The sequence below is a fragment of the Chionomys nivalis genome, chromosome X (genome assembly GCF_950005125.1).
Source record: "Chionomys nivalis chromosome X, mChiNiv1.1, whole genome shotgun sequence".
Taxonomy (NCBI): Eukaryota; Metazoa; Chordata; class Mammalia; order Rodentia; family Cricetidae; genus Chionomys; species Chionomys nivalis.
The window spans coordinates 97,097,943-97,111,768 of NC_080112.1; the positions used below are offsets into that span (position 1 = coordinate 97,097,943).

Sequence of the window (13,826 nt, forward strand, 5' to 3'; positions counted from 1 at the left end):
AACTAACATCTGCATCCACTCTTCCTAACCCCTACATTCCGTATACATATTTCAAGCACTCACAAAACGTTGGAATCAGTGTTGATTTTCAGTCTCCAGCTGTGAGTGCCTGTAAGTGTTTATAAATTATTTGCGAGAGCAAGTACCCATTTATTACTTTTTCACTATAACTTTTTCTTCCTGTTAGCAGGAGATTTGGCAACAAAGCATAAAAATTGGCACTTAAGTTCATAAGTATAATATTCAAGAGATATGTCCAGTATAGCTATCCAAACACATTTTCAGAGAGGAAATAAAAGTAATACAACGGAGGACCTCTAGATATAAGACTGTTTCACTCCCTGGAGTCTTTCTGAAGAACAGTTAAGAGTCTGTCTGAAATTATATTACATACCATGTCTGGCAAGGTTTATCACCTATATGAGATTTGCTTCTGAGCTAAACTTTGGGATATAAGGTTTCTGGGAAAATGAAGAAAAGTCTAAACAGAGAGGAAAAAAAACAGCCCAGCTGCCACTAACGTCATACAACAATAATCCACAATTATGTTCGCATTGCTTCCAACACTGATAGCCTCAGATTTCTAAAGAATCATTCTGAAGGTCATTAAACAAAAATATGGTCCCTCTGGGCATTTTGAGAGGAAAGGAAAATGAAAGCTGAGCTGCTCTGCCCTCACATAGAGGTGGTGGGGGCAGGCAAAAGCCCACACACTTATTTTATTCAAAGATAAATGGCCTCATTTTCTAATGTCATTTTGGGGAAAATCCATATGTAATTAGTTACAACGACTTTTACATTCACTGACCACAGATTCCTGCCCCCCTCCATGCAGGAAGTAAAAGCTAAAATATGTAGAGGACTTAAAAATAGTTCCTGATGAATAGGCTAGAATCTCTGCATGTCCTTTGAGATAAATCTAGACAGTTGTGTGTACTTTCTAACTTATCATTTAGATATATAAATGACTCCTTGTATCCAGCGGAAGTACATTTGTCTGTTTGTAAAACCGCGGCTTGTGAGAATGTCTTCATGTGGTAAAGATGAAAAAGAAAACTAGGCTTGGGTGAAGATAACTCTAGGTGGAAATTCAGGGTTTACCAACTTCTTAAGTTTCAATTCTGCATTTCCTATTATGGGGATAATATTAAGTACCATCTGATTTGCCATGACACAAAGGCCAGCTTTGTTTGTTTGTCTTTTGTTGTTGGTTTGTCTTGTTTTGGATTTTTTTAGTTTTTTTTTTTTGTGGTTGTTGTTGCTGTTTTCTTTTTCAAGAGGCAGGGTTTTATTCATCACATTCTTAAGCAGGAGTACCATGTATAGTTGTCATCTGGTGCAGAGAATGTTTTCCATTTTGAAACCTTCCCAATCCTGGGTCGTATCTCTCTAGAGCCACTTGTCCTGTTAAATAAGCCTTGTTGCTACTGGACTAATCAGATAACACCAAATCCTTACTAATTGGCTAACTACCTTCCAGTAAAACAATACTTCAGCTGACTGAATATGCATAGCTCCGAAGAGGGCATTCTAACAGTAATCTTACAGGTGGATGGAGGAATTGTATTTACTCATTTATTTATTTACTTATTTTCATTTAGGTTTTTCGAGACAGGGTTTCTCTGTAGCTTTGGGGCCTGTCCTGGAACTAGCCCTTGTAGACCAGGATGGACTCGAACTCACAAAGATCCACCTGCCTCTGCCTCCCGAGTGCTGGCATTAAAGGTGTGCACTACCACCGCCCAGCTGAGGAACTGTATTTTGATCAGAGGAGCCTGTATAACGTATCTTTACCATCACCCTCCATGGATGACTGTCTGTTCCCAGCTATCTACTATTCAAACAATTATTTTTGCATCATATAGAATTGCAGATGTTTTCTAGGCTTTGACTCCACTTATTTGAAGTATTTCTTCTCTAAGATACTGGCTGCTAAGTTTAATGATGTCATTACCTCACTTCTGCCCCCTACTTGCCTAGTGGACATGTCATATTGCCACATTTCACTGTCTCATACCTGATTTATTGTGACGGACCATTGAGTGAAAAAAATTTAAGTGCAGAGATCACAGAACAATAGCTGCTCTTCTAAGAACAGTTAGTAAAACCACCAAAAAACACCTCAAATACATAAAAACTCTGAATATTCACCTGGTTTACATTCCCTCCAATATATTGGCCCCGGTTCTATTGAAATAAACCGCATCAATTTGAAGACTTTGGTAAGGGTCAGACTTATAGAAGTTGTCTAGCTCTAGTTCTTTTTCATCCAGCTTTATTTTATAGCTGGCTACCCCTTCGTGGAGCAGGTTTTCATAAGACATCCTTGCACGACGAATGCCAGTCTATAAACCTCAGTTTCATTCCCTTTTGCCCTCCTTTGGATACAGATACCTCATGCAAGCAGTTGCTAGATAGGGAGAGCTGAATGCACAAAAGAGACATTTATTCACGCAGTCTTTTGAAATAACCTGTTGGCTGACTCATTTAGATCTTGAAGTTTTTCTCTCCTGTACGCATAATCTACTTAAGAGATATCATCTTCATACCCATGGAAGGTTTTTTAATCCATTTGTTATGGTCGTCATGGTTCATTTACTGCCATTTGGAACACACAATCCATTCCTCATGGCCAGACGATCATGAGGGTTGATTTAAATATTTCACCTCATTCTGAGGATTAATCACCAAGCAGCTGTGTGGATGAAGGCCCGTCAGTGACTTCTGAACCTCAAATCACTTATATCGGAGTAGATAACACCCACCCCCTTAGGACGACTTCTCTCCTTTCACCTGCACTGTGTACTGTCCCTTGAGGCATCTATTCATCAGTTTCATGGTCTTCAGGAAACCCATGTTTTTTGTAATATGAAGACAGGATAGGTGGCTAAGACCACAAGTATGAATTGGGAATGAACCTCAACCTTATCAGTCCTACCTCTACCCTAAACCAAAAAACAAGAATATCTCACTCCAAGGAGTCTTTCCCCTCCTGAATTTTAGTCTTCCAATCATATCTTCAACCTTAATGTTGATAATAATAGCCCATAGTCAAAAGAATAAAGTTCTGTACCTGAACACTTGAATAAGAAATAGAAGTTTTGTGCTTCTGAGCAGTTAGTTGCTGCCCCTATTTTTAAAAATTGGGAGCAATAATATGTATTGAGATGACAAAGATTAAGTGGGGCAATGCATATAAATGTCCTGTATTATAACATATTGTAAGTTAAAATTGTGTAATAAATCCCAACTCTCATTCTATGACTGTTAACTTAGTAGTCTTTTTTTCAGACTAGTTATCCACCAATTATAGAGAATTAATATAACTAGCATTTCTAGAGGACTCTAGAAACAGCATTTTAAGTGGTTATAATTCTAGAGCTGGGGCCATCTTTTACAGTCTGTCATCAAAAGGGGTTTAAAGTCATCACTATCATTCTTACAAAAAAAAAAAAAACACCTAAACAAACTGAAGCTCAGCAGTTCTCAGAATCTTCAGACAGCTGACGTCATGGAGAAAACATCCACCCCAAGTACTGCAATGACACAGAATCATAGCTCTTAGGGAACAGGAACTGGAGTGAGTAACTGTTTAAACACTATAATACCCACTAGCCTTTGAATTGTAGGAGGAAAAATAAAGACAATAGGTATGTGTGATGGTATCTATCTAGAAACAAGGCTCACTAAAACATTGAGACCCAATAATAAAAGGACAGAATGCAGAATGCTTCCCCTACCATGTACCATACTGGCAAAGTGATAAGGCTCCTTTGTAATATTTCAGAATTATGGGGCCAGTCAGATGGCTCATCATGTAAAGGTAATTGTCACCAAGCCTCTTGATCTAAGTTCAATCCTAAGGACCTATATGGTTGAACCAGAGAATAAACTTTCACATGTTATCCACTGGTCTCCACACATGTGCTATGGTAAGTTTGTGAACCAACACACACAAATAAATAAACATAATTTTAAAACAACTTAAGGGAGTTTGGGGGCTGGGGTTAAAAGGAAGAGTAAAAGGGGAAGAGAGGGGAGAAGGGGAGGGTTGAGGAGAACTTGAGGAAATGGGATAGTCGAATTGGAGGAAGGACAGATATGAGAGCAAGGAACGAGATATCTTGATTGAAGGAGCCATTGTGGGGTTAGCAAGAAACCTGACTCTAGAAAAATTCCCAGGAATTCACAAGGATGACCCCAGCTAAGACTCTAAGCAATAAAGTAGTGGGGTGCCTGAACTGGCCTTGCCCTGTAGTCAGACTGATGATTATCTTAAATATCACCATAGAACCTCTGTCCAAAAACAAATGGAAATAGAGGCAGAGAACCATATTGGAGCACTGGACTGAGCTCCCAAAGTCAAGTTGAAGAGTGGAAGGAATGAGAATATGAGCAAAGAGGTCAAGACCATGAAGGGTACACCCACTGAAACAGTTTGCCTGGGCTAATAGAAGCTCACCAACTCCAGCTGGACTGGGAAGGAACAAGCATAGGACCAAACTAGTCCCTCTGAATGTGGTTGACAGTTGTATGGCTTGGGCTAAGACTGAGGGGCCACTGGCAGTGGCACCAGGATTTATCTCTACTGCATGCACTGTCTTTTTGGGATCCTATTCTCTTTGGATTTATACCTTGCTCGGCCTAGATGTAGTAGGGAGGGTGTTGGACTTCCACAAAGCAAAATGCCTTACCCTCTCTTAGGACTAGATGGGGGTGGGTGGGAGGGTGTATGGAGGGAATGGGAGGAGAGGAGGGAGTGGTAATTTGGATTGGTATTTTTTTAAAAAAAAATCTAATAAATCTAAGAAAATAAAAAATAAAACAACTTAAAATAATACATGATTATGGCTAAAGTAATGGTATAACTAGGTCTTATTTTGAAGACACTTCTTGAAAAACCAAAGACGTGTGCTGCATAGCCACAGAGAAACCCCGTCTCGAAAAACAAAAAACAAAACAAAAAAAAATCAAACTTTTAGTTTCTAGAATCTACAATTACAATGAGCAATAGACAAAGATTATTAACCAGAAAAATGTAAAACCTTTACCATAAATGCTTATTACATTCAGTTTGTTTTGGAAGGTGGTATATTATATTACTAACCAAATATTATAAGACACACCAAAGTACAAAATTCACTTATGCACAGTATAAAGATTATATTATATAGTATTTATTGACTTCATACATGAAACAGAGATTAATTGTATGGAATTTCCACTTTTGGTATCATTGCTCAAAACGCTTCAGATTTGTAGCATTTCAAATGCCGACATCTTAGATCAGTGGTGACCAGCATGAACATATCAGTACACGTACACATTTACTCCTTTCCACTGATCATTGAGCTTTGTGAAATACTTGGAAAAGATAAAAATAGATTTTCATCACATTTAAGCAAGTCATTTAATCTTTTGTTCTCAGTTTCCTCATATATAAAAAGTTGTATTGAAAAGCTGTAAGGTCCCTATAATATAATTCTTGCTATTTGGTTCCACTTTCATTTTGAAGAAGAACAACAAAAAGTTGTCATTCTGTTTTATTTCCATCTCCTTGGACAATCATAATCACTACAGAATCTTGAAGAAGCATGGTAGGATTTGTTTCTGGAACAATACTTTTGATAGAAACGCTGGTTGAATTACTGATGCAAGTGTGCCGTAGGTGTAGAACAGCTATTCAGTAGAGCAATCAATACGATGCTATGAGAATATTTATTGTTGATTATAAGTTCAGGATTGGAATCCAGTTGGCCACCTGTTAGCTTAATGACCCTCTAAAAGTTATATCACATCTTTTCTCTTTATAAAGTCAGATAGCTACCAACAATAAGTAGCTTCATATTTTTTTAACTAGCTTGTGAAGTTTAAATATAGGAGACACAGTTATACCCCTTGACACCTTGAATTGACAGAACAACCATAGTTGAGTTACTCCGCTATCATTATAAAAAAGTGAACAAGAGTTCATAAACCAATGAGCCACAGTACTGTGGGGTGCTTCGTTGGAGCTAATGTTGTATAAATGTGTCAATTTTCTGGTTTTCAGCCTTAAATCAGTCAAAGAGGCCTGGAACAGCTAAAAATCCTCTAGTCAGGTCATCATCTCACTTCTCCCTACCATATTGTCACTTTCTTAGTGTACTATACATATAAAAGACTGTGTTGTCAGCGGACACCAGACTGAGCTCCCAAAGTCCAGTCGAAGAGTGGGAGGAGTGAGAACATAACAAAGAGGTCAAGACCATGCTGGGGACACCCACTGAAACAGCTGACCTGAGCTAATGGGAGCTCACCAACTCTGGCCTGGCAGTGAGGAAACCAGCATAGGACCAAACAGTCCCTCTGAATGTGGGTGACAATTGTATGGCTGGGGAAGACTGTGGGGCCAATGGCAATGAGACCAGGATTTATCCCTATTGCTTGTTCTGGCTTTTTGGAACCCAGTCTCTCTGGAGCGATACGTTTCTCAGTCTAGATAGAGAGGGGAGGGCCTTGGTCCTACCTCAAGCATTGTGCTAGGCTTTGTTGACTCTCTATGGGAAGCCTTACCCTTTCTGAGTAGTGTATGGGAGGGTGGGATGGGGGAGAAGGTAGAGGAAATGGGAGAAGGGGAGGGAGTGGGAACTGGGATTAGTATGTAAAATGAGAAAAGACAGATTTTTAAAAAGCAAATAAATTTTTAAAAATACTGTTGTCTATAGTATGTTGAAAAGCTATTAAGTAATCTTTAGTCTAAAGTTTTACTTTGGGTGAAAAACATTGTATTTCCCTTTACTCAATACAAAGATGCTATTACTCACAACTAGAAGCTATTTTTCCATGTTTTAATTGAAGCAGATACTCTCTAGAGAGTTGAGAAGAGCCAGTTTATTTATATATTACCTTTAGGGAAATGGAAAAATGTGTTTACTTTGGTCACTACACCTATCCCAACTCCTAGAATACTGTCTTACTTAGACTGGTACCCAGAATGTAAGCATTGAACCAATGATTCATTGAATGAATACATTAACAAGTATTAATTCATTTATTCTCAGTTAGTATCAATTACAAGTAATGGCAAACATTCATAATCACATAGACATAACAGAAACAAGAAAATTCAAAATGCTATCCTTTACCGCCTTAAAATTGGGCCACAAATTGAGGCAACTACTTAAACTATAAGAATATCAAATGTCAAAGTATATTTTGTGCTTGCACTGTTAGTTTTCTAGAATAGCTAGAGAACCTTTTCATTTAGAAATTGAATAAATTAAATATAGGACTTTCTGAGAAAAGTAAAGGAATGGTAAGGAATGGGTCAAAAGAGGATAATAGTAGGGGATAGCAAAAATGTATTCTATATATGTGTGAAAATGTTATAATGGAACCAACCATGTATAGTTAATATACTCTAATAAAAAATAAAGTAAAAAATTGAGGGAAAAGTACCAAGTAATGGGACTTGATACTTTTGTGGAAAATTGAGTGCTATCCTTAGTTCAGTAAGGAAGATACTTTGCCTCTTATTTCTTTTTTTTTTTTTTTGGTTTCTATTTATTTATTTATTGAAAAAATTTCCACCTCCTCCCCGCCTCCCATTTCACTCCCCCTCCTCCCCCTCCTCTCCCCCTCCCCCCCCACTCCATTCCCTCTCCCTCTGGAGTCTGAATAGCAGTCTGGATTCCCTGCCCTGTGGGAAGTCCAAGGTCCTCCCCCCTCCATCCAGGACCAGGAAGGTGCGCATCCAAACAGGCAAGGCTCCCACAAAGCCAGTTCATGCAGTAGGATCGAAACCCAGTGCCATTGCCCTTGGCTTCTCATCAGCCTTCATTGTTCGCCATGTTCAGAGAGTCCAGTTTTATCCCATGCTTATTCAGTCCCAGTCCAGCTGGCCTTGGTGAGCTCCCAATAGATCAGTTCCACTGTCACAGTGGGTGGGTGCACCCCTTGCGGTCCTGAATTCCTTGCTCATGACAAATAGCATAAAATATCTTGGGGTAACTAACCAAGGAAGTGAAGGATCTATTTGACAAGAACTTTAAGTCTTTGAAGAAAGAAATTGAGGAGGATATCAGAAAATGGAAGGATCTCCCTTGCTCTTGGATTGGGAGGATCAACATAGTAAAAAATGGCAATTTTACCAAGGGTAATTTATAGATTCAATGCAATCCCCATCAAGGTCCCATCAAAATTCTTCACAGATCTTGAGAGGACAATAATCAACTTTATATGGAAAAACAAAAAAAACCCAGGATAGCCAAAACAATCTTATACAATAAAGGATCATCTGGAGGCATTACCATCCCTGACTTCAAACTCTATTACAGAGATACAGTATTGAAAACCCCTTGGTATTGGCATAAAAACAGAGAAGTCAACCAATGGAATCGAATAGAAGACCCGGATTTTAACCCTCAATCCTACGAACACCTGATTTTCGATAAAGGAGCTAAAAGTTTACAATGGAAGAAAGAAAACATCTTCAACAAATGGTGCTGGCATAACTAGATATCAACCTGTAGAAGAATGAAAATAGATCCATATCTATCACGATGCACAAAACTCAAGTCCAAATGGATCAAAGACCTCAATATCAATCTGAACACACTGAACCTGATAGAAGAGAAAATGGGAAGTACCCTACAACATATGGGCACAGGAGATCGCTTCCTACGTATATCCCCAGCAGCACAGACATTAAGGACAACATTGAATAAATGGGACCTCCTGAAACTGAGAAGCTTCTGTAAAGCAAAGGGCACTGTCACTAAGACAAAAAGGTAACCCACTGACTGGGAGATCTTCGCCTCTTATTTCTAAATGGTAATAAAAGCCATTCAGTGCTCTACCCAAGCATCTAGCCTTCATTCATGGAGTATCAGGCAGAATTTCTAAAGTGTAGCCCCTTATCTCCTCCTTCCGTTGACCAATGAGATTCAGAGAAGAGTCAAGTAAACTACTTACTTTTATACCCTGCATTATATGTATAGGAGGAATTGCCTTACTCATTCATCTTTATAAACATTTATGAACAGTGCTGCCAGCTAAGCTTTGATCCTGTGATTATAGACTGGAAGAAGATGATAGCCACCAGAGGCCACCACCAACATATTGCACAGAGTCTTGGAAACTCATAAGAGAAAGTGAGGGTAACAGTATGAGAGACAAGGTTAAGAAAATAGTGATGAACAGAACGGAAACCAGATTTAAGATTGCATATTTGAAAAGATAGCTACAAAGATGATGGTGAAAAAAATATGTTCTCAATGCAAAACACTAGAAATAAGACATTAGATATAACAAGATTAGGATTTGTCTGAGAATAAACTCTATACAAATATATCCTTAACTTTATATGGTGATTCTGTAGCCAGAGACAAGTCCCTTCCTGTGTTGCTAGGTATGAAATTCAGAGACCTGAAAAGAGGGCAGAGTACGGTACTGAAATAAATGACTTCAAGAATGAACCACTTTTTTTTTTTAATACCTCAAAACATCTTCTGGGATTTGCTTGAAACTTCATAAGAGAATCAATGGTCAACCACACACTTGAAATCTCGGAAGTTCTTTAGTATCAAATCCCAAATGAAAGTAACACTCACACACTACTATGTTGCTTTTCTGTTCTGCTTCTCTAGTCCCTTATTCTACAAAATGGGTGTAATATATTTAAATAGTAGTTCTAAGAATTGAGCTAATATGGAGAACAAGCATTTAGTATCACAAAGGAAAAGGGTAAATTGTACTGAAGGCAAAAGTCAGGGAGGCGATACTGGTAATAAAGACAATGTGGTATACAGATACGGTGTAATGCTGACCATGAAAAGGTTGCAAATCCCGTCATTTGTGTTAACATGGCTACAACTAGAAATTACTAGATTAACTGAAGTAAGTCAGGCCCAGGAAGAAATGTACCAAATTATCTCACTCACATGTGGAAAGCAAAAAGTTTATCTCATAGAAGTTGTGAGGAGAACTCACAGTAAAGGGGGAAAATTTGGGGTAACTGCATGAATTCCCTTTATACAGGATCAATAATTTGTACTATACTATTATTTTATAGTTATTTTACTATAATCAGCAAGGTATTGAACATTTAAAGATAACTTAAAGAGAGGACTTTAAATGCTCTTGCCACAAACAAATGATGAATGAGGAGACAGAATACTTTAAATTAATATAAACATTGTAAAATTGATATAAGCGTGAAAAGGCAACTGATATGCACTATTTTATACTTTTTGATCAATTAAAATAAATTTAAATTAATAAACTAAATTTTAGACATTATGATTCAGGCAGAGCTTAGAAATCCTTTTGTTCTTGATTTATTGATCCATTTAGCAAGGGGAGGGAGGAGTAGGACTTCCCAAGGACTAAGTAGCTGGAGGTGTGAAATTCCTAAGGAAAGGGGAAGGAGGGAGCTAGCAGAAGATAAGAAGATGAGGTAGAAGGAATTACTGTACAGGGAGCTTACTAAGCTTGATTTCACTCCAGCTGCTCACTCTGGGGTAGGTGGACACCCCCATTCCCTCCTATAAAATTGAAGTAAATTTTTTGTTATTTTGGGGGGCACATGTCTGGTCTGCACCCACCATGCATCTTATAGAGGTGTCTATGATCAATACTGAATCATTGTAGAAAAGCATAGTAATCAAGAAAATGGTCTCTCAAATCATAGTGCCTTGAACACAGAGCGCTGTCAATTTAGCAGTGTTACATCTATCCAAGCTCCTGCTTTCCTCTTTAATAAATAAAATTCTCACCACATAGAGTTATATTGAGATTTAGATGAGATAAGGTAGAGAACAAGCTAATTACAGGGAATGACATATAAGAATTACTTAAGATATACAAAGGAGGTTGATGATAGCATGAAAGGTCCCATTAAATTATTTATAGTCTGCCTGAAGGAATGAATGTTATTTGTAATAACTGTCTCTGCTAAGAAAAAAGAAAGAGTGAAAGTCATAGTTGAATACATACTCTTAGTATGTGCTGGTGAGTTCCTCCGGGTGTAAAAACAAAAAAAAGTTTCCAAACGTAAAATGTCCTAGCAGCTTTAAATGTTCAGGTATAGGGACCCACAGGAAGAGTAGGATCACACAATCTGGCAGAAACCACCAAATTCAACTCTTTTGTAATTTGGTCCAATAATGTGCACATCACCTATGAAAAAATGTACTTGATCACTTGTAACTATCATATAAAAATCTGTATAGAGTAGCGACTTCTGTGGTCAAGAAAATGTTTTGATCTGGGCAGTGGTGGTGTACACCTTTCATTCCAGCATTCAGAAGGCAGAAGCAGGCAGATCACTGTGAGTTCAAGGGCAGCCTGATCTACAGAACTATTTCCAGGACAGCTATGACTATACAGAAACACACTGTCTCTAAAATCCCCCCCCCCAAAAGAAAGACAGAAGATGAAAGAAAGTAAGAAAGAAAAAGGACAAGGAATGAAGAAAGGAAGGATGAAAGAAAAAAAAGAAAGGAAGGAAGGAAAAGAAAATGTTTCAGGGCTGTAAGTATCATCCAGGATTTCAGCAAGAATTCAATGACATAATTGTGTAATTATTCTCTGCTTCCCTACTATGCCTACCCTTTGTGCTATAGTCTAGGCCCAGTGCACCTGAAGGCCTGATTCTACCTATTGCTTTTGTCCTGTGTTCTAATGGAAGTAGGAGTCAACTAACTTCATAAATGCAGGCAGGTGTTAAGAGGGGCTATGTTACTTATTCTAGCCTCCTTTTTTCTTGTCTATCATCTTCATATGTTCTTCTCTAGCTATTAATCTTTGAAGAACACCTTCATTCTTGTTAGGTTCCAGTGACAGTTCCTCAGGAGTAACAATCAACAACTTCCTCTCCTGTTGGTTCCCTCAATATTGCCTCTACCTCAGTAAATACACTCCACATACAATATCCTTCCATTGAACCTCTGAACATAGCTTATGCCTGGTTAATCATCCTCCTGTGTTCACATGAATAGAACAAAGCCCACTTGTTACTTCTGCCTCCACTGCTGTAGCTCACACTGTTCATCATGGTAACAATGGTTATCCTTCATAGGTGTTATTACTACTTTTCTTCTTCATGGTACACAATATACCTATATCATAAACTAATTTGTTTTACATTTTATCTAAATCTTTACCCTTCTTCTTTGCTGAGGTGGTAATTTTATTTCTTAACAGTTGGGGAAATTGGGATAGTTTCTGACATTTGCTGATGGAAATCCACAAAAATCAGTGACATATAGGAGTCACACCTCTAAGTTATTTTGCTGTAAATCTGTTGATTCTTCTCAGCAAGCTGTTTAATACCAAAAACTGGTAATAAAATGCCCATCTCCAAAGTTGCTATTAATTAAGGCTTTAAAAAAATGTTTATTTGACACCATGCTGAATTACCTTGTACCATACAACATCAGGTTCCTGATCGGACTTCTTAAAGTCTTCCATATCTGGGCAGGAGATCTCCTTTCTTTTAGTAACTTCAGATTTCTCTAAGTAGCGGATCCTGCTATTGTAACAGAGGCCTGATTCATTCTCAGCAACAGTCAAGGACATTGACACCTTCATGCAGTATGTGGAGTTTCTGTAGGAATAGAAAAAAAAAGAAAATGGCTTTATTGGCTGTTTACAACTTCTGTACTCTATACATTTCAAGAGTATTGACTTTTCCATCTAGGGCATTGCCTAAAAATGAGAAACATCATCAAACCAACACACAGCAACTTTCTTCTTCAACCAACAGAATGGTGTGGAGCAAAAATGGTATGGAGAACATTCCTGATTATGAGATAGATACAGAGCTGTGAAGGTAAGATGTAGCAATCTATGAATCTGTAACATTGTCAGACTTCTCTCCTAGCAATCAATATTGCTCCCTTGAAACTTTGAAAAGAAATCTGTGGGAATTTTGCCAGAACTGTGGTTATAGCCATTTCTACACTTCAGCTATGTTTGACAATTCTCCTGGAGATTGTTGAACTTAACAGTGCTTTCTACCCCTAACATTTCATTCTCTAAGATACATATAGGAACCAAGATTGACACACAAAGGATACCTGTTAACATATGTAAAATTTCTTTTGCTTCCATTTTTATAATCATAAAAACGATTGTGGTGAATATACTTCTATACACAACATTATACCTTCTGTAATACATATTTCTAGTTGAGTTTGAGATCATTACTTATCACAATATAAATTGTTTTTCATGACCAAGAGTCAATTAGTGGTGACCACAGTTCTCTGAAGTAACAATATGGACTCCTACATTTTGAGGTCTCAGGAAAAAGGGAGCACCCTTACTTGTTTGAATAGTTGACTATAACTGTTGCCTTGACAGGATCTACAATCACCTAGGAGGACTAACCCCTGAACATGATTCCATGAATTGGTGCTTCCCATGTTCAGGGGAAGTCTTCCTACAAGAAATTCATCCTAAAAACATACATAGCTGTATAAAGTGCTATGCTAGTGGTAGGACATCCTACCCCTAGACAAAGCTCTATAGTCAACTAATAGTCATTAGACTATTAAACTAAAAGTCATTAGATTAAAAAAAGGGAGAAATAGCTTCTCCTAGGGATGAATGCCTAATAAGTTACCCAATACAAAAGAATCCAGCCCTGAAATCATGCACACAAACAACAAAAGTAGATCCAGAAGACTGGATTTATATATTTGTACATCTATATGGATATAATGATAATAATCAAAGAAAACGAAACTATCAGTTTGAGAGGGAGGAAGGAAATAGGAGGAACTGTAGGAAAGAGACATGGGGGGCTAGAAGGAGGAAAGGGAAAGGGGAGAGTGATAAAA

The 13,826-nt window shown here is 37.9% G+C and overlaps 1 protein-coding gene across 1 annotated transcript in view; it reads right to left on the reverse strand.

Moving 5' to 3' along the window:
• The window catches only part of Il1rapl2 (interleukin 1 receptor accessory protein like 2), a gene marked incomplete at its 5' end in the record, with an annotated part of 592,881 nt that overhangs the window by 533,853 nt on the left and 45,202 nt on the right, over positions 1–13,826 (reverse strand). The window contains one exon of the mRNA XM_057760716.1: positions 12,403–12,589. Within this exon, the coding sequence (XP_057616699.1) occupies positions 12,403–12,589 (187 nt within the window). The remainder of the gene's footprint in view (positions 1–12,402; positions 12,590–13,826) is intronic.